The sequence below is a fragment of the Sus scrofa genome, chromosome 6, assembly GCF_054392235.1.
Source record: "Sus scrofa isolate SSC_HxYL_T2T_F1_AM1 chromosome 6, Sscrofa_HxYL_maternal_Yorkshire_Landrace_v2.0, whole genome shotgun sequence".
Classification (NCBI taxonomy): Eukaryota; Metazoa; Chordata; class Mammalia; order Artiodactyla; family Suidae; genus Sus; species Sus scrofa.
Window position 1 is genome coordinate 113028374 of NC_139388.1, and position 21281 is coordinate 113049654.

General features: G+C 42.7%; 1 protein-coding gene across 4 annotated transcripts in view; it reads left to right on the top strand.

The window, feature by feature from the left end:
• The first annotated feature begins 2934 nt into the window (after window positions 1-2934).
• Window positions 2935-21281, top strand: part of LAMA3 (laminin subunit alpha 3) — a 253893-nt gene continuing 235546 nt past the window's right edge. For 3 of the 4 annotated variants that reach the window (XM_084958210.1, XM_084958209.1, XM_084958211.1), the window contains exon 1: window positions 2935-3350. Coding sequence is in view for 2 of the 4 variants with exons in the window: in XM_084958209.1 (XP_084814335.1) it covers window positions 3033-3350 (318 nt within the window). In the remaining 2 variants the exon portion in view is untranslated. 4 annotated transcript variants of the gene reach the window in all.

Consider the following 21281-nt stretch of genomic DNA (forward strand, 5'->3'; position numbering starts at 1 on the left):
TACTAATCAGGTTCATAACCTGCTGAGCCACAATAGGAACTCTCCCATGTACAGGTTTTTGTGTGGATATGGTTTCAATTCTCTTGAATATATACTTAGGATTGGAATTGCTGGATTACATGGTAACATTGTTTAAATGTTAAAGTAGAACTCTCTTTTTGTTAAATTTATTCCTAAGAATTGTTTTTTTTTTTTGTTTTTTTGTTTTTTTGTTTTTTTGCTTTTTAGGGTTGCACCTGCAGCATGTGGAAGTTCCCAGACCAGGGGTCGAATCGGAGCTGTAGACGCCAGCCGACACTGCAGCTCATAGCAACACTGGATCCCTGAACCACTGAGCAGGGTCAGGGATTGAACTCATATCCTCATGGATACTAGTGGGATTTGCTTCTGCTGCACCACAATGAGAACTCCCACGAATTCTATTCTTTTTGATTCTAAGTGGAATTGCTCTTAATTTCACTTTTGGATTGTTTGTTGCTAGTGTATAGAAATACAATTGGGAGTTTCCATTGTGGCTCATCAGGTTAAGAATCTGACTAGTATCCAAGAGGATGTGGGTTTGATCCCTGGCCTTCCTCAGTGGGTTAAAGGACCCGGTGTTCCATGAGCTGTGGTGTAGGTCGAAGATGCAGTTGGCATCTAGCAAGGCTGTGGCTGTGCTGTAGGCCAGCAGCTGCAGCTCCAATTTGAGCCCTAGACTGGGAACTTCCATATGCCGTGGTGTGGCCATTAAAAAAAAGACATACAATTGATTTTTGTATGTAGATATTATTTTATATCCTTTATTTTTGGTTAAAGTATTGTGAAAATCTATGCCAGAAAATATACTTCTATAACATCATTTAATGACTTTGTAATATTTCACTACATGGATATACCATAATTTATTTACCCAGCTCCTTATTATTGGACATTTAAGTTCTTTTGAACTTTAAAAAAAAGAAAAAGGAGATCCCGTTGTGGCTCAGTGGGTTAAGAACTCAATATAAGTGTCCACGAGGATACAGGTTTGATCCCTGGCCTTGCTCAGTTGGTTAAGGATTGGCATTGCTGCAAGCTGTGGTGTAGTTCACAGGTGCAGCTCAGATCTGGCATTACTGTGGCTCTGGTGAAGGCCGGCAGCTCAGATTTGACCCTGGCCTGGGAACTTCCATATTCAGCCCTAAAACAACAACAAAAACTTAAGAAAATTAAAATATCTCTGATAAGTCCTTGCCATTAAGTCTTTGCAAACTTTCTCAACCATTTCCCAGATAAAAATCTTTACAAGTGAAATTGTTAAGGCAAAATATATGCACATAGAGGACATTTGCTAAGCACTGCAAAAATTCCCCTCCTGAAAGGAAATTTTGGTTTACACTTCCACCAAGGATGTTATATTTGATTCCCTGAGTTCTCTTTAACATTCAGTTTTATCATTAAAAAACAATCTTGGCCCGTTTGATAGGTGAAACATGAGTCTCATTAGTTCTTTGCTTACATTTCAATTCTCAGAAAGGCCAAACTATTTTTCATTTATTTATTAGCTTAATTCATTTTCCTAAGATTTTTTAGGTTTCTAAGCCCCGAGTTTTCATCTTTTTCTAATTATTTGGTAAAAGCATTTTATATATTAAAATCGTGAATTCTAAGTTATTTATGGTATACATTTTCTCCTCCCTCATTTTTTTTTTTAACTTTTGTCTGATCTGCTTTTTTTAAAAAAATTATTTATTTTTGGCCATGCCCACAGTATGTGAAAGTTCCTGGGCCAGGGATCTAATCCCAGTCGTAGCAGTGACAACTCCTGGGTCCTTAAGCACTAGCCCACAAAGGAATTCCTGGTTTGCTTTTTGATGTACACACTGTTATTTTTTATGTAGTCGATTTATGTACTTACAGCTCCTCTGTGTTATGCTCACAAATTCCTGTCTCTCCTCTTATTCTTGAAGAACAGAAGATTAAATCGACATGGTTCCTTCTTCCTACAGCAAATTCTGGTATTTAATAAACACATTGGCTAGCTTCCTCTCCTTTCAACTGTCATAATTTTTAAAATCCCTTTCTTAACCTTGGTTCAAACAGTAATCTCACATCCTCCCTCTTTTTCCCTTCTCCATCCTTCGAAGCTCCAGTCCTACTTTCTCTGCAGGCACTTCCATCCGCCCTGGCCTGCATCAATAACTCCCTCTTTTAATTGTTAAAGGGCCTCTGTGGGCTCGATTTTGGTGACACGTCCTGCTTAAAAGACCAAGCCTCAATCCTGAGGGGGTAAGGAGTTCGAGTCCTTTGCCCAGAGGCCAATGTGACAGCTGGACTACAACATTCAACACCTCCGTGTAGCTGTAAAATAAAGCAGATTGAACATCTCAAGCATTTCCTCCACGGTACCTTTACAGCTTGGCAAACCAGAACTTGCATTAGTGGCTGTCTTTACATTGTATATGTTCTCCCACTACCAGTTCCCCGGAGCTCCTTTGATCCTAGACTCAATATGTGGCTGCAGTGTCATAGATATCGTTGGCACAGTGTCTGAGAATTGATGGAACTTGCCTTCCGACAACTGAGACTTGTCTGGGAAACCCAACATCTTTGGTGTAAGTTCTGCATGCAGCGGCAGTTGCTTCTCACCCCCCATCGCCGCAAGCCTCCTCCCCTCTTGTCTGAGGTCCACCGAGAGGATCTTGGAGGAGAATCTGGTGTCTGCCCTGGCCGTGGGAAGGTGGGGCGGTCGGGGGCCGGCATCAGCCGCTAGCGTGGGACCGGGGGACCGCCTTTCACCCTTTCTGCCTTCTAGTTTGCAGCGCGCGGCGAGCTTGCAGAGACCAAGCCTGCGGCTGAGGCCAGGCGCTGTCAGTTCGTGATTCGGCGGGTACCCGCTCCGGCCGCAGCGCGTTCCAGAACCAAGGAGCCGCCCCCTCGCCGCGGGCTCCCGGCGCGTGGGGCGCGGGCGCGGATCAGACACCGCCTCCGCCCACACCCGGGCTGCGCTAGCCTGCCGCGTGAAGCTCGTGCCCCTGGACGGCGGTGTCCCGGAGCCTCTCCGCGGGCAAATGCGGCAGGAGGACAGCGCAGGAGGGATGGCGGCGGCAGCGCAGGCTCGGGGCTGGGCATCTCGATCTGGGCTGCCACTGCTCCTGCGGCTGTTGCTGCTGCTGCTGCCGCCCGCCGTGTGCCCCGCCGCTCGGGGCCCCCCGACCTCGGCCCAGCTCAGCCTGCACCCGCCCTACTTCAACTTGGCCGAGGCGGCGAGGATTTGGGCCACCGCCACCTGCGGGGAGCGGGAGCCCGACGGCGCGCGGCCGCGGCCTGAGCTCTACTGCAAGTTGGTGGGGGGGCCCACCGCCCCGGGCAGCGGCCAAACCATCCAGGTAAGGGCCCGGGAGAGGCTGGGAGAGGCGGCCGAGGGCGGGCTCCCTCCGGGCGGGCTCCCTCCTCCTCCCTGCGCGGGCCAGCCATCCTCTGCGAAGGGGTCGGGCCCTTTCCCCCGCACTCTCGTGCCCCAAGGCGGCCTGGAAGGGCTCCCCTAACCCCTTCGCGGGCCAGCGACCTGGGGAGGTGAGCATGGTGCCCAGGTAGGTAATCCTGCGGGAGCACAGCCCTCGTTCACGCCGCCCGAGGCCGGGTGGGTAAAGCACGCAAGGCGCGTGCAGGCTTAGGTTAAGTTTGGGCGCGTCCAGGAGAAAGTCTGAAACTGCGCCCTAGGAATGCATTGACCTGTAGTCCTGCCCTGCCTCCGTCACCCAGGTAGTTCCCAGCCAGCCTTGAGGCCCCCTCACCCCCCAACCCTGGGCTTCATCCACGCCTCTCTTTCGAGGCCTTTTATCTTCCCGACCTTATGCCGGAGAAGTTGGCAGCGGTTAGATTCCGCGGTTTCTTTTAAGAGAGAACTTGTAGTATCACTCCAGTCTCACCGAAAAGACACACTTCACCCCACCGCCTGAAGTGCCCATCCAGAGTCATTGGGGCTAATGAGACTTGAAATGGACAGAGATGGACACGGTGCTTGGAGTCCATCAGACGCTTACTGTGAACACCTGTGTAAATGCTTGTGTCTCTGGTGCTTCACCACCATCTGAAAGTGTGCCAGGCCTTACATACAGTCCTCACAACACCGCTGGGCACTGGGTCATGTGAGCAGGTTAGGAAATGTGCCTATGTCATAAAGTAGGGTACTTGGATTTGAACCCAGTCCTGACCTCAAATCCTCTTTACACTGAGCCGTCATCACCTCCTTCCCTCTCCCGGGAAATATTGCGGCGAAAAGTGTAGCGGGAAGAGAGAGTTTGGGCTCCAAAAGCAAAAGATTATCATTCAGAGTCTAGGTCAATGTTTTAGAAAGTCTTTTGACCAAGCACTTCCATAAATAACAAGTTCAATATGTGGTATATTCTTATGCAGTATATGCTAACCTATTTATAAATTATATGCATGTATGACTTTATTAATTTGTGTTCTATAAAACATACAAAAGTACAGTTTACAAATGATGAAAACACTTGAAATTTTCTTTATTAACAGCCCCAAATAATTTTGCTTTCTCCGAATGTTTTATTTGTGATTGTGTATAGTTATAAAAATAAATATCCAAATGTAATCATATATAATTATTTTTGACAAATGCAGTTTAGCACTTAACATGATAGCCATTCATGGTTTTATTTATTTATTTATTTATTTAAAAAATTTTTTTTGTCTTTTTGCCTTTTCTAGGGCCGCTCCCTCGCGGCATATGGAGGTTCCCAGGCTAGGAGTCGAATCGGAGCCATAGCCACTGGCCTACACCACAGCTCACGGCAACACCGGATCCTTAATCCACTGAGCAAGGCCAGGGATTGAACCCGCAACCTCATGGTTCCTAGTCGGATTCGTTAACCACTGAGCCACGACGGGAACTCCTGGTTTTATATTAATACTGGATTTCAGTGGTTCTTGTCACCTCAAAAAATACATAGATTCAAATAAGAGAACAGCATTGACTCCAGAGTTCCACAACCACCTGCATAATTTTTTTGGGGGGGTCTTTTTAGGGATGCACCCAGGGCATATGGAGCTTCCCAGGCTAGGGGTCGAATTGGAGCTGCAGCTGTCAACCTACACCACAAACTACACAATGCGAGATCCAAGCCGCATCTGTGACCTACACCACAGCTCATGGCAACGCTGGATCCTTAATGGACTGAGCAAGGCCAGGGATCGAACCTGAGTCCTCCTGGATGCTAGTCAGATTCTTCTGAGCCACGACGGGAACGCCACAGCTGCATAATTTACAGAGTCCATTGCAAAATAAAAGTGTGGAGCTGTTTGTTCAAAAATTATGAATTTCAAGTTGTGATAGCAGCACATTAAACTTAGTGAGAGACCTTTCTAAGAGTGGGACCTTTATGAATTTTCTAAATCATGGTATTCATACTGCTGCTCCATCCTCCAGTTATTCTAAAAGTTTTTATAAGTAGAAACTTGGCCAGTATATGTTCATTTTCCAAGTAGAATTCAGTACTTCCTGGTAGGAAAGTGTTGTGTTTTTTGTTATAAACAATAGATTCAGAGTTCACCCTTCTTTCCAAAAATAATACGTGTTACAAAATTCTGTTTCTGTGTTTTTAAGATGCCCAAATCAGCAGACTTTTTAGAGTAACACAGTTTCGTCTTTTCAACAACAAAAGATGAGACATTTCCAAACATCTCTTTTTCAAAACGCTCTCTCCAAAGCATTCATTTCTTTAGAACAGTACTTACTTTTTCACGCATTTTAAGAATAGCACCTTTTCTTTGATGGAACAAAGTAACTCTGTTTTGTAAATATCTGTTAAGTGGTATATTACTGGCAGTCACTTGTCATCCCAGCAAAAGTTAGTCAATTTGGAATGTTTTGTGAAAAAAAGTACAACTCATCTTTAAATTTAAGAGATCTTTTGGGAGTTCCCATTGTGGTGCAGTAGAAATGAGTCCGACTAGTATCCATGAAGACGAGGGTTCGATCCCTGGCCTCGCTCAGTGGGTAAGTATCCAGCATTGCCATGAGCGTAGGTTGCAGACACTGCTTGGATCTGGCGTTGCTGTGGCTGTGGGGTAGGCCAGCAGCTGCAGCACCGATTTGACCCCTAGCCTGGGAACTTCCATATGCCGTGTGTGTGGCCCTAAAGAGAAAAAAAAAAAAAAAAAAAAAAGAGGTCTTTTAAGTACTTTACTGTGAAAAAACCAGCGAACCTGTATAAGTCAAAAGAATTTCATGATCATACCCCACTGCAGTACAAGGTTGTAATTGTTCTGCTTCTTAGGAGAATAGAATGCACGTGTCCACTTAATCAGGTGCACATAGGCTTCCTTGTGTCTTGATAAGATGCTGGCCTGGTGGACCCTCTCCTCTTCCCTTGAACAGATACTCAGGACTCTTGGTGACTTGTGATCAGCTGACTTGTGGTCTGGGTGAAGGCTCTTAAGCAATCTGTATATAAAATATTAGTAAAATGGAATTTATTTAAGTGAAATAAACAGTTTTAATATTACCTCCTTGCACCCCACTGGATTGCCTGGAACACCAAGCTTTGGAGAGAACTGTTCTAATTGTGAGGACAATAAATGTAAGGAGAAGGAAGTTATCAAGGAAAATATCAGCCATCTCTTCTTTCCCAGATTTGCCTAGAAATGGGCCAACCCTTATTCTCCTCAGCTGGTATATATATTGAGCATCATAGGTTGACGCCACTCTTTTGGGAGTCCAGACAAGTCACGTTTCTTGTTCTGACTGAGTTTCCAGAATAAGTCCTTAAACCTGGGTCCACAGTCCTAGATAGAGTAGGAAGTGGCTTTCTGAGGGCACTCAGCTGACTGCCTTTCCAGGCCAAGGTGTAACCTGCAGGAGAAGATTGCTATCTGGTGTTATGCCTAATTGTTCCCTAAACACAAGGGGAGAACAAAAGTGCTTTCTGCTTTCACAGTTGAGGGCTTGAGAAATTGCACTGATTGCTGATGTGAGAGGTTCTCATGTCATGAGGTGAGAAGCATGTTGGTGACAAGGAGAAGGTGAGTTCCAGAAGCCAGGCTGTTAGACCCTTGTTTTAGCCCAGGGATGGCAGCAGTTGGTGCAGACCTGCCTTTCAGAAAAGTGAGATGTGGTGGGAGATGGGCGGAGGAAGGGAAGAGAGTTTGTGATTAACCATTTGGCTGTACCTGAGTGATGCTTATCTTGTATCTGCTCATTTGCAGCTCAAGGTGGGAAGTAGCAAAGCATAAAAGAAAATAGTTGTATTTCTTGGACCTTTCTAAAAATAAGTCTTTGGGGCCAGTCATGGTTTAGAATTTCAGGCCAAAACGATTTTGCAAAAAAAATGTAAAAAATGGATAAAAGTCACATCTTGGGGAAAAAGATCTGGGTTTATGGTCCTGATTCTATAATAACAATGCTGAGACGTGAATGGTAGCATGTGTCAATAGCCAGGGCATTTAAAAAGTCTGCATTTTGTTTGTTGTATGGAAAACATTTGCTGCGGTTTCTCTGGACCTAAGAGTCATTAGATAAGATTTGATGTACTTGTTATTGCTTAGACATAAAATTTTTGGTGTTTGAGAACTCTGTGATTCAGGGATCTTGTCTCTCTGGTTCACGACTGTATTTCTTGTGTTTTGCACAAAGCCTAGAACAGATTAGGTGCTTGGGAAATACTGAATGAAAGGATAGTGGAGTGAAAATACAGTTGAAGCCTCTAAAGAAGTTAATATAAAGAGTAGACAAAAATATGCAAGTTAATTCTATTCTGATAAAAAGTAATTATAACTGAAAATGTCAAAGCTTGTGCTTTAATTTTAAATGTTCACTTACCTATGGAATGTAAAGGAATTATTACAGTCAGCCCTCAGTATCCTTGGGTTTTGCAGCCACAGAGTCAACCAACTGTGGACCAAAAATACTTAGGAGAAAAAACATCAGAAAGTTCCCAAAAGCAAAACTTGAATTTACCCTGCATTGGCAACTATTTACATAGGATTGACTAGGTATTACAAGTCATCTAGAGATGATTTAAAGTATACAGAAAGATGTGCGTAGATTATATGCAAATACTACTCTACTTTTTGCAAGGGACTTGAGCATCTGCAGATTTATGTGTCTGTAGGGTCCTTGGAACCAGTCCTTCACGGATATCAAGGGATGGCTGAATTTACTGACATCTGTCAGAGATGATGGTAAAATGGAGGTGGAAGGCTGTGTTGAAAACAGTCTTTCAGTGGGTTAGGAATCCGACCGCAGCTGCTGGGATTACTGTGGAAGTGCGGGTTTGATGCCTGGCCCAGGGCAGTGGGTTAAAGGATCCAGTGTTGCCTCAGCCATGGCATCGGTCACAGCTGTGGCTTGGATTCAATCCCTGGCCCAGGAACTTCCAAATGCAAAAAAAAAAAAAAAAGCAAAGAAAGAAAACGAAAGGAAAGGAAAAAAAAATGAAAATATATTTGGTTAGCTTGGCATAAGCACTATGCTCACAAGTAGTGAAGTGCACTTATTTACCAAACATATGATCTCAACTTTTTTTTTTTTTTTTTTTTTTTTTTTTGCCTTTTTAGGGCTGCACCCGTGGCATATGGAAGTTCCCAGTCTAGGGGTTGAATCTGAGCTGTAGCTGCCAGCCTACACCACAGCCATAGCAACATGCAATCTGAGCAGTGTCTGCAATTTACAGCACAGCTCACAGCAATGCTGGATCCTTAACCCACTGATTGAGGCCAGGGATAGAACATATCTTTTATATGTTCTTCCACTGCACTTTGATTTATGCATAAGAATTTGTTTTTAACCTGAATGATATCAATAGAGAAAGAGAGTTACCGCTAAGAGTGAGCGAGCTTGCCACAAAGCAGTCCCAGTTGTGTGTTTGTAACTTGGACTAATAATGGCCATAAACAGGAAACTAAGGCTCTGTTTATAGAACTACTGTGAAAAAGAGCCTTTTGTTAATTTCAACAAAGGCCTTTTCCTTTGTGAACTGATGTGAAAATTTTGGAGAGATCTAAGACATTTACTATGTCCATTAATATATTTGTAGCAATTATTAATGAGTTATTTTGAAACTTCAGACAAATAATTACAGTCAGCAATTGAAGGATAAGTGATCCTTTTGAAAAAAGGATTTTCCTAAATAGTTGCTGTGTTTGCAGGCATTAGTCAGAGTTTAGCAATGAATTATGTACAAACCATTTGAAGCAAACATAAATATTTTCCTTTAGAGAGCCAAGGTCACTTATCGACAAAGAAATGTATGCATATGTGTTTCTTCTCAGCAATTTAAGTTTGTTTCTCAAGACACAACAGGTTCCTGGAGTTCATGGACTTTCAGGGTTTCTGGTGAAGAGGTGGAACCGGAAATGTTCAGTCCTTGAATTGCAAGATTTTACATCATGCTCTGAATTACCTGTGCCATTTAGAGTGTGGATAATTTAATCCGGGAAAAAGACATATACAATCATAGGGAAAGGAGAGCACAAAATGTTATTAATTTCAGCCCTTACTTATAAGAACCCTGGACCTAAACCATTACAGGAAGATAGCTGTGCATATCTTACATCTTTAGTGCTCATGTGAATGTGAAAGCCACATACTTTCTTCACAGCATTTACTAAAAGTAGATTGGAGCATGTGAGTCATTTTTAACAGCTTTATTGAGGTATAATTTAAATACCATAATATGTATCCATTATAAGTGTGAATTCAATAATTTTTAGTTAGTTTACAGAGTTGCACCACTATCGCTAGAATCTTGATTTAGACTTTTCAGCAGTTCCCAAAGTTCTCTTGTGTCTGTTAATATAATCTCTGTACCTGTCTCCTCTAGTTTGAATTCTGTGTTTAAATATTTGCCACTTCTGGAAATTTCATATAAATGCAATCATATAACATGTGGTGTTTTGTGTCAGACTTCTTTCACTTAGCATAATGATTTTGAGGTTCATTCATATTGTTGCATGATTTAGTAGTTTCTTTTCATTGCAGAAAACAGTATTTCATTGTATGGCTACACCTTGTTTTCTTTAGCCATTGACTAGTTGATGGACATTTGCACTGTTTCTAGATTCTGCCTGTTATAAGTAACGCTGCTATGAACGTTCACAAACAAATCTTTGTGTGGACACATGTTTTCAGTTTTCCAGGGGAGATTCCTAAGAGTGGAATTGCTAGATTGTATAGTAAGTTTATGTTAAAATTTTTGAGAAACTGCTCATTATTGAAATGGAGTTTTGATGTCTCTATTATTATAGAATTATTTCTCCCTTCAAGTTTATCAAGTTTTGCTTCATGTATATTTATTTGAGGCTCTTTTGTTTGGTGCAGATGTGTTTAAATTGTTATATCTTCTTAATTGATTGGCCCGTCTATCAGTGGGTGATGTCTGCCTTTATTTCTTATAACAACTTTTGACTTAACGTCTATTGTATCTGATACTAGTATGGCTGCTCCGGCTCTCTTTTGGTCATTATTTGCACGGAACACTTTTTTCTGTCCTTTCATTTTCAACTTAATTGTGTCTTTGGAGCTAATGTGAATTTCTTATAAACATCATATATTTGATAATTATGTGGTTTTTACAAAATCCATTCTACCAGTCTCTGTTTTTAATTGGTAAGTCTAATCCATTTACATTTAAAGTGATTACGGATAATGATGGACTTAGTTCTGTCATTTTGCTATTTGTTTTCTATATGTCATATATTTTTTGGTTCCTCAATTCCTCCGTTGCTACCTTGTGTTTAATTTCTTTTTCTAATGCACTATTTCGATTTCCTCATTTCCCATTCTGTAAATTTTTCTAAATAATTTTTTTTTTTTTTTTTTTTTTTTTGCTTTTTAAGGCTGTACCTGTGGCATATGGAAGTTCCCAGGCTAGGGGTCAAATCAGAGCTGTAGCTGTCAGCCTACACCACAGCCACAGCAGTGTGGGATCTGAGCCATGTCTGCAGTCTACAACACAGCTCATGGCAATGCCAGATTTCCCAACCCACTAAACGAGGCCAGGGATTGAATCTGCATCCTCATGGATATTAGTTGGATTTGTTTCTGCTGTGCCACAATGGAAACTCCCTATTCTGTAAATTTTTTAAAGTTATTTCTTACTGCTCACTCTGGGGATTACAATTAACATTGTAAATTTATATCAATCCAGATCGAGTTGATATCGACTTAGTTTCAACAGCATTAAAACTATTCCTATACATGTCTGTTCTACCTTTTAATGATGCTTTTGTCATAAATTACATCTTTACACATCATGGTCCATCGAAATAAAAATATTATTATTATTATATGCATTTATTTTTTAAATCATACAGGAGAAAAAGAGTTACAAACCAAAAAATACAGTAATGCTGGCTTTCATATTTACTTATGCAGTTTCCTGAACTGGTGTTTTATATTTCTTTGTATGACTTTGGGTTACTGTCTTGTATCCTTTATTTCAGCTGGAAGGATTCCTTTTACCATTTTTTTTAGGGCAGATCTACTAGCAAAAAATTCCTTCAGCTTTTGTTTTTGGGGGAATATCTTAATTTCTCTGTAATTTTTGAAGAATAATTTTACCAAGTGTAGACTTCTTGACTGACAGTTTCAGTTTTTCTTTCTTTCTTTCTTTCTTTCTTTTTTTTTTTTTTGTTAAGCACTTTAAATGTATGATCTCACTGCCATCTGCCTTTATGGTTTCCAATGAAAAATAAGTTGTTAATCTTAGTGATGATCTCATATGTGATGGATTACTTCTCTCTTGCTCCTTTTAAGATTTTCTCTTTGTCTTTTGACAGTTTGATTATAATGTGTCTCAGTGTGAATCTCTTTGTGTTTTTCCTATTTGGAATTTGTTAATTTTCTTGGATGTGTAGATTTATATCTTTCATCAAATTGGGAAAGTTCTAGGGGTTCCTGTCGTGGCTCAGTGGAAGCCAACCCAACTAGCATCCATGAGGACCCAGTTTGATCCTTGGCCTCACTAAGTGGGTTAGGGATCCAGTGTTGCCATGAGCTGTGGTCACACATGTGGCTTGGATCCCTTGAGTTGCTGTGGTTGTGGTATAGGCTGGCAGCTACAGCTCTGATTCGACCAGTAGCCTGGGAACCTCCATATGCTGCAGGTGCAGCCCTAAAAAAATTGGGTTAGTTCTAAATGTTATTTCTTCAAATATCCTTTCTGCCTATTTGTCTCTCTTCTCTCCTTCTGGGACTCCCAAAATGTGTATGTTGGTCCATTTTATGTATCCCAGAGGTCCCTTGGGCATTGTTAATTTTTCTTCATTCTTTTTTAAAAAAATTTTTAAATTTTTTATTTTTCAGTGCCACACCTGCAGCATATGGGAGTTCCCAGGCTAGGGATGGAATCGAAGCTGCCGCTGCCCCCTTACACCACAGCCACAGCAACTTGGGATCCAAGCTGTGTCTGTGACCCACACCACAGCTCATGGCAATGCCAGACCCTTAACCCACTGAATGAGGCCAGGGATAGAACCAGCATTCTCATGGATACTAGTTGGGCTCTTAACCCACTGAACCACAATGGGAACTCCCCATTCTTTTTGTATTTCTTATCCTTAGGATGGATTATAATTTCAATTAACTTATCTTCAAGTTTTCTGATTGTAGATTGTTGTAGATTTTTTAATAGATTGTAGAATTCTGAAAAAGTTTATTCTGACCGTTTTTGCCAGAATAATTTTTGCTGCAGTGGTGGGATAGATTGCTGAGGCTCCCTTCTCTACCATTTTTGGTGACATCCCCACATCTTTTTTGAGTGTTTCTCTACTTTCTGGTACCACAGGATGTTCCAGGGTCACTTTCAATTTTCTTTGCTCCAGTGTTGGAACCATCTGCTTTTGCAAGGAGCTCTGGTTTTTTTAAGTGAGTGTGGTATGTAGAAACAAAGATCTAAGTATCGAGTGTGCTCATTGTTACTGGTGTGTTATTACCTCTAGATCCTTTCAGTGGACAGAACTAGGAATTGTATATCTACTACTTCCTGTACACACAAACACATATACATTAGAAATGTAGTTGATTTTTGTAGACCGATCTTGTAACCTAGGACCTTGCTAAATCTTTTTGTGGACTCTTTAGGATTTTCTGCATACAGAACTACATGTTGTATTTCCTTCTTTTCAATCTATATGTCTTTAACTTCTTTTTCTTTTAGCTGATCCATTCTTTCAAAAACACTTACTAAGTGGTTCTTACATGCTAGGCACCTGCTTGATGCTGAGGATGCAAAAATGATCCAGAGATAATCTTTCTGTAGACGACCAGGCTTAATTTTCTTAAAAGACTAGGGAAATTCCTATGAGGGAAAATACAATATGACCTCATTGTACATATTATCAAGCTGCCATCACTTAGAGATAAGAGCTTTGGCGCTACTGTCATGTAGATCTGAGTTAGAATTCTGACTCTATCAGCTCTCTGACCTTGAAAAATTGTGTAATCAATTTTCCTATATATAAAACAGGATTCATAATAGTGTATCTCCCAGGTTTATTGGGAGGACGAAACTTCTTGGCATATTTCTTGGCACATAGTTAGTACTCAATGAGTGTGTTTTTTCATGAAGTGAAAAAATTCTTAGGTAAGACTTCGAATGTGGTGAGCTACAAAAATGATTTGTCACAATAGTCATTTACAACTTTTGAGTAAAAAGTTCTTTTAATAATGAAATGTACAGTGCATTTTACACGGAACACATTTGGCATGCTAAATAATCCACAGGCATAAAGACTTTTATAGTCTTCTATAGAATAGCGATGTTAAATTATTTTGGTGATGTGTCAATAACTAGTTCAGATATTATTTACATATGCTGGGACATATTTTTTACCAGCTAAAGTAAAATTTGGGGGAGGTATTAACTATTTAAGGTTAATTTTGGCAACAAAAACACATTCTCCCAGATCGTAAATTCATTTCCAGTTGTGATTTAGGCTTTCATGAAAGCTGTGTTAACTCTTGCTCAACCTTCTGAAACCATGAACCTAGTGGGGAAAAGATTTATTAAATGGCACCTCAGTGGTCTTAGTCAGTGGAACTGCCTGGGTTGTGCTGTATACATGGGCTTTTGGCTGAGGGGCCCAAAAACCCAGCCCAGACAAGGCTGTATCTGCTCAGAGGCAGGGAGCCTGTTTCTGCTTCACAGAAAGAGCTGTTTGCATGAACCAGCAGATCCTTGGTTAGATCCCTCCTGCCAATAGGGTGGAACCTGCCCCGGGGAAAGCCAGCTCATGGAGTCCCATGCCAGTTTCTCAATGTCATAAACATATTGTATTCTCTCAGTGGTTTTCCCATCCTAGATGCTTAGAAGATACATGTGGAATTAATAAATGAATATTAGCTTGAGAGAAATACGGGTTATAATTGGATTATCCACGCATAGCTTAGTTGCAAGAGGTGAGGAATAGAAATAATTCTCCATGACTTTCAAGTTGCACCATATACTGTGTACAGGAGTAATAACAAATAAGGGGGCACCAAATAGAACAGGCTAGAATCGGGATTTCCTGATGTGTTAAATTAACACACACCTGTGTAGCACTTACTGATGCCTGGCACTCTTCTAAAGCACCTTTTACACCCTGATTTCTTTTTTCTTTTTCTTTTTTTGGCTTTTGTCTTTTTAGGGCCGCACCTGAAGCATATGGAGGTTCCCAGGCTAGGGGTGGAATCAGAGCTGTAGCTGCTGGCCTACACCACAGCCACAGCAACAAGGGATCCGAGTTGTGTCTGTGACCTACACCACAGCTCATGGCAATGCTGGATCCTTATCCCACTGAGCAAGGCCAGGGATCGAACTTGCGTCCTCATGGATACTAGTCAGGTTCATTAACCACGGAGCCATGATGGGAACTCCCAAACTGGCTTCTCAATCCTCACAACCATTTATGCAGGAGGTACTCTTGGCAAACTCATCATATGAATGAGGAAGCTGAAGCGCAGAGAGATTCAGTGATTTGTTCAAGGTCACACAGCTACTATGTGGTAAAGCCAGGTACTCTGGCTGTAGAGCTCATGCTCTTACCCACTATGCTATGCTGCCACTGCCAAGCCAGCCTCTCTTCCCTCAGAGTTCCAGCCATAACAAAACACAATAGATTGAATAGCTTGTAGACAACAGAAATCTATTTTTCACAGTTCCGGAGGCTGGAAATCCAAGGTTTTTGAATGTTCCTGCTGAGTGAGCTCTCTGTGTCATCATATTTGTTTGTTCACTGGTGGCAGTTTCCCCAGAGAAGGTTGGTATCCTCATGGATACTAGTCGAATTTGTTACCACTGATCCTTGATGGGAACTCCGGAAGTGAATAGTCTTGATTGTTACTTGCAGATTAGCTGGTTGTCCTCCTTGACCATCTAACTCCTGGCAGGTCACCCAGGGGAGCCTGTCTTTTGTGGATGATCCCTAATGAAGCTCCTTGTCAACTAAGGAAAGGACTGTTACCTGGGAGCCTGCAGGTGCATGTATTCACATGTAATGTGTCCTCACTACTGTACTTAACAAATATTTATTGACATTTATGTGCCAGGCACAGAGGACAGGGAGTATAGTCCCTGACAAGGCAGGAAAGGTCCCTGCCTGAAAGCAGCTAACCTTTCTTGGGGAGACTGCAACCAATGAGCAAACAAATATAATAGAGATTGCCACTGTGTCTTAGGGAGAATAATTGGCATTTCATGGTAGAGATTAAAGAGGGAAACTTCTCTAGGTCAAGTAGATGAGAGGCTTTTCTAAGAAGATGCTGTTGGTACAGAAACCCCAGGGACTGAGAGGAAGCCAGCCCCATGAAGAGGCCAGGAAATGTGTTCCAGGCGGAGGACTAGCAGGGGCAAGGGCCCTGAGGTGGGAGTGTGTTTGGTGTCTCTAGGAACTCAGAAAGCCATGCTACCCTCGTTGCTAAGTGGTTTGAATGTTACTGCTGAGTGACATCTCTGTATCCTTTCCAGAATTTGTAAATACTTCCTTTTATCTTTGTGTGTATTTATTCCCTTTCTGGTCTTCCAAAGAATTTAGGTGACTGATAAAATTTAAAAGGATGAACAAAAGAGTTGAGGGAATTGGGATAATGGGAAAATAAAGTGCTAAGGAGTATAATTATTTCATAAGGAGACTAAAATGATAACTGAGAAGTTCCCTTGTGATGCCATGGGTTAAGGACCTGGCATTGTACTGCAGCTGCTTGGGTTGCTGCTGTGTCATGGGTTGGATCCTGGCCTGGGAACTTTTACGTGCCACAAAAATATGTGTCACCACCTTTTTTTTTTTTTTTTTTCTTTTTAGGGCCACACCTGAGGCATATGGAAGTTCCAAGGCTAGGGGATGAATGGGAGCTGCGGCTGCCAGACTACACCACACCGAGCCACGTCTGTAACCTACACCACAGCTCACGGGCAACACCAGATATCTGATGCACTGAGCAAGGCCAGGGATGGAAGCCGCATCCTCGTGGATACTAATCAGATTCATTTCCACTGTGTCACAGTGGGAACTCCCTGTGCCGCCATCTTTTTAATAGTTTCCATATAATCCTCTTCCTTCTCCTTCTCCCTCTATTCTCTTGTTCCCTATACGTAGTGTTGGCTTATCGCTGGCAATGAGGGGTTGCTTGGTGCCTGTAGTTGCAGATATTTGCTAATCTGCCTATAAAAAAAAATGCATACCTGGAACCAACCTTGAGCCCCTGTTTCCTCTCTCCAATCCTTTCCCTTAGGAACCCAGCACTCTTGAGCTGCAGAGCTCCTCCACCTGGTGGGGTGAAATCCCTGTGGGGGCTGCAGCACTGGGCCCTCTCCTGTGCTGTGTAATCACCCTTCACCCCAGTATGTGTAGACATCCAGGTGCTCAGGAAGTTTATAAGATGCTTATCTTAATTGGAGGTAACCATGCAGCTGTGCTTTGTGCCACTCAGAAAGGAGAATGTTCTGACCAATGTTTTTGCAAAGGAGCAATCCCAAGGTTGGAATGAGCACACTCCAGACTATTCTCCACGTCAGGGCTCCAGCTGGCTTGGGTCTGGGCACTTAAGACCATGCCTTTAAGGCGCATAACCTCAGAGCCTCCATGAGTAATGCCAGGAGGAGGGCTCACGGCAGCACAGACGTGGTCATCATGTCATCGGCTGTTGATGGCTGAGCGTGGTTAGGTCTTGCCGTGTGTTCTGTGCCTGCCATGGGCATGTGGCTAAGTGTCTGTCCGACAGCATTCTCTCCTCTGCTGGGCTCCTTCCCACACATCTGGTCATGGGCAAGTGTTTGGGAAATCACATAATTGCTATTCCAGTGCGGGCCCCTCGCTCCATCCAGATCTACAATGGGGCTCTTTGATGTAGCTTCCAGAGCAGCCAGGCGGGGATGGGAGGCGTCTGGGCAGTGAGTACCGAGGCCAGACTCACACCCATCCTGGCTCTGTGGTTTGAGGCGAAGCCCTTCACCGCTGTGAGCCTTCACTTCGGGGTCTTCAGGTTCTGAAGACTGATGCGAACCTGAGTGTGGAGAAGATCCAGCAGGGGAAGTGTGGTGTGTCTTTCCTGGGCTCCCACGCCCTGTGCTTGCTTGATCCCAGCACCTTCTGGTGACATGTCATGTTTGAGTTGCTTCTCTTCTGTCCCACTAAATTTCTTCAGGGGCAGGGTCCAACTCTTAGTGTGTATTCGTTTGTTTTCTTATGGCCTCACCGGCGGCATATAGTTCCCAGGCTAGGGGTTCAATTGGAGCTGCAGCTGCCGGCCTATGCCACAGCTCATGGCAACACTGGATCCTTAACCCACTGAGCAAGGCCAGGGATCCAGCCCGCATCCTTACAGACACTATATCAGGGGGGTTCTTAACCCACTGAGCCACAACGGGATCTTCCTGTTGGTTTGTTTTTACCCCAGCACCAATACAGTGTTCCACACATTGAAAGCAATTTGGAAAAGCTGAATAAATGAATGACTGTTCAAACAATTAGATGAGAAGTCATGGTTAGGGGGGCGATGCCCTGATTTTTCGAACAACACAGTATTTATGCTGTGAATTCAGCTGCAAAGTGTCACATATGAGCGGCTTTCGGTTAAGGAGAATCATTGAAAATGTGAGCTACTGGAAAGACTGTTTCTTCCCCATCCTTCTAAAAAGGTGCAGGTCACTCTGGGAGCCTCTGGGCAAACACTGGCTTGTCCTGTGGGGCCCTCCAGCCTTGGATCTCCACTCTGTCTAGTTATTGTTTATGTGAACAGTTTTGTCCCCTTTCCTTCTCGTCCTTTCTCTTACGTTTGCTATTTCTCCCATGACTCGGCTGTTAACAGCCTTGACATAATTCAGAGCACGAGTCCTTTGTCTGGAATAGCTTCTGAAGCAGAGTAGGTGATCAGCAGCGCCTGTGGCCTGGATGGATGAATAACTGAACACAAGGATGTAAGAATCCTCTTTATTCTCTTCCATCCTCCTCTTCTCTGACTTCTGTCACTCTTTGTCCCGCTTTTACTTGTTTATGGTTATGTAAAAATATTGAACCTCAGGTGCAGAATTGGATTATGGATTGTTCATAATCCATAATGTTTTGTCATTGGTCCTTGTGTGGCCAGCTTTAATGTATATGTGGAGGGATGGATTTATTTTTTTTTAATTTTACTTTATTTAGTTTTTGCTTTTTAGGGCTGCACCTGCAGCATATCGAGGTTCTCAAACTAGGGTCTAATTGGAGCTATAGCTGCCGGCCTATACCACAGCTCACAGCAATGCTGGATCTTTAACCTACTGGTTGAGGCTAGGGATCGAATCCAGACCCTCATGGTTCCTAGTCGGATTCATTTCTGCTGTGCCATGATGGGAACTCCTATTTGTTTATTTTTTTAATTTTTAGTTAATTTTTATTTTATATTGGAGTACAGTTGATTTACAACGATGTGTTAGTTTCAGGCATATAGCAGATGGAAGGACTTGAAATAGTATAACAGTCGTATATGAAATGACTGGCCAAATGGGGACCTGCTGTATAGCACAGGGAATTCTACCAAGTATTCTGTGATAATCTATGTGAGAAAAGAATCTGAAAAAGAATGGATGTGTGTTGGAGTTCCCGTTGTGGCACAGTGGAAACGAAGCTAACTAGGAACCATGAGGTTGTGCGTTCGATCCCTGGCCTCACTCAGTGGGTTAAGGATCCAGCGTTGCTGTGAGCTGTGGTGTAGGTCGCAGACGTGGCTCGGGTCCTGAGTTGCTGTGGCTGTGGCATAGGCTGGTGTCTATAGCTCCGATTAGACCCCTAGCCTGGGAACCTCCATATGCTGTGGGTATGGCCCTAAAAGGACAAGAGACAAAAAAAAAAAAAAAAAAAAAGGATGTGTATAGATGTATAACTGAATCACCTTGTTGTACAGCGGAAGTAATCACAACATTGTAAACCAACTGTACGTCAATAAGACTTTAAAAACATACAAAAATAAAAGTAAAACAAATAGTATAACAAATACCCCAAATAGGACCTTGGCAATAACGTATGTCTAACTACAGAATTTCTTACCTGCCATCTCTCCATTTTCTACACTCTGGGGTACTGTCAACCTGAGTTCTGTATTAATTTTTCCTTTGCTTTCCTTTTTATATAATTTTTAATTACATCTATATGTTTAGTCCTAAAAAGTAAGTGCTTATCACTTTGGTGGTTCTTAATTTTATAAAAAAGTGTGTTATCAATTAATGTTATATTGCAAAGATTCATTCATATCGTTTCCTGTCGTTATATATGTTCCTTTACCCATTATTGTTCCTATATTCATTTGTTATGTGAAAACACCTCTGTTGCTTCATCCACACTCCTGTGGCTGGGTGATTATGTTGCTCCCAGGATTTTGTTTGTGTGAAAAGTGCTGCTGTGAGTATTCTTAAACACACCATCAAGCTTGTGCAAGAGTTTCCTTTTGCGTTCTGAGTTCGGGGGTAGAATTCTTGGTTCATAGGAAATGTGAATTCTCAACTTTAGGACGTCATGTCACAACAATTCCCCAAGTCTTGGCACTAGTGTATACGCCTGCCACACCGTTTCCAATTCTTCTTGTCCTCCAACTTTATTTATTTTATTTTATTTTTTGCCTTTTTGCCATTTCTTGGGCCGCTTCTGCGGCATATGTAGGTTCCCAGGCTAGGGGTCCAATCAGAACTCTAGCCACTGGCCTACGCTGGAGCCAGAGCAATGCGGGATCCGAGCCGCATCTGCGACCTACGCCGCAGCTCACGGCAACACCGGATCGTTAACCCACTGAGCAAGGCCAGGGATTGAACCCGAAACCTCATGGTTCCCAGTCAGATTCGTTAACCACTGAGCCACGATGGGAACTCCTGGTCCTCTGACTTTAAATATGGGCCTGTCGATTGGGTATAAAAGAGCGTTACACTGTGGTTGGCCCTGATCACTAATGATGATAATGGCGAACCTTTCTTAAAAGGTCTGTTGACATGTGTTTCCTCTTGTGTAAAATGCTTGTTCTTTCTTTTACTCCTCTTTCTACGGAACTGTTTATAATTTCCTTATTGGTTTGTCAGAGTTTGGTTTATACTTCTGTTGAGAATTCCTTGTTGATTTTATGTTCTTTGTTCAGTTCTTGATTCTTGTGTAACAAACCATCCCAAAACATAGTGGCTTGAAAACAACAGCTTTTTTTTCCTTATAATTCTGTGTGATGACTGGGCTCAGCTGGGTGGTTCATCCCTCCACATGTTGCCAGCTGGAATAACTGAGTTGTGTTTGGCAGCTGGCCGTGGTGGACCGGGTGGTCCAAGGCTTTGCTAACATGCCACGTGTCTTGGTGTCCTTCCAGTGGCTTCTCCATTTGGTTAGCTGGGGCTCTCACAGCATGGTGATTTGGGGCTGGTTGAGCTTCTTTTTTTTTTTTTTTTTTTTGGTCTTTTTGCCTTTTCCAGGGCTGCTCCCATGGCATATGGAGGATCCCAGGCTAGGGGTTGAATCGGAGTTACAGCTGCCAGCCTATACCACAGCTGCAGCAACACGGGATCTGAGCCACACTGACCACCTAAAACACAGCTCATGGCAGCGCCAGATCCTCAACCTACTGATCGAGGCCAGGGATTGAACCCGAGTCCTCATGGATGCTAGTCAGGTTTGTTCACCACTGAGCCACATCGGGAACTCCAGAATTTATCTTCGAACATTTAAAAATTAACTTCCTGGGGTTCCCACTGTGGCTCAGTGTTGAACGAACCTGACTAGTATCCATGAAGACTCAGGTTCAATTCCTGGCCTCACTCAGTAGGTTGAGGATCCAGCGTTGCTGTGAGCTGTGGTGTAGGTTGCAGACACAG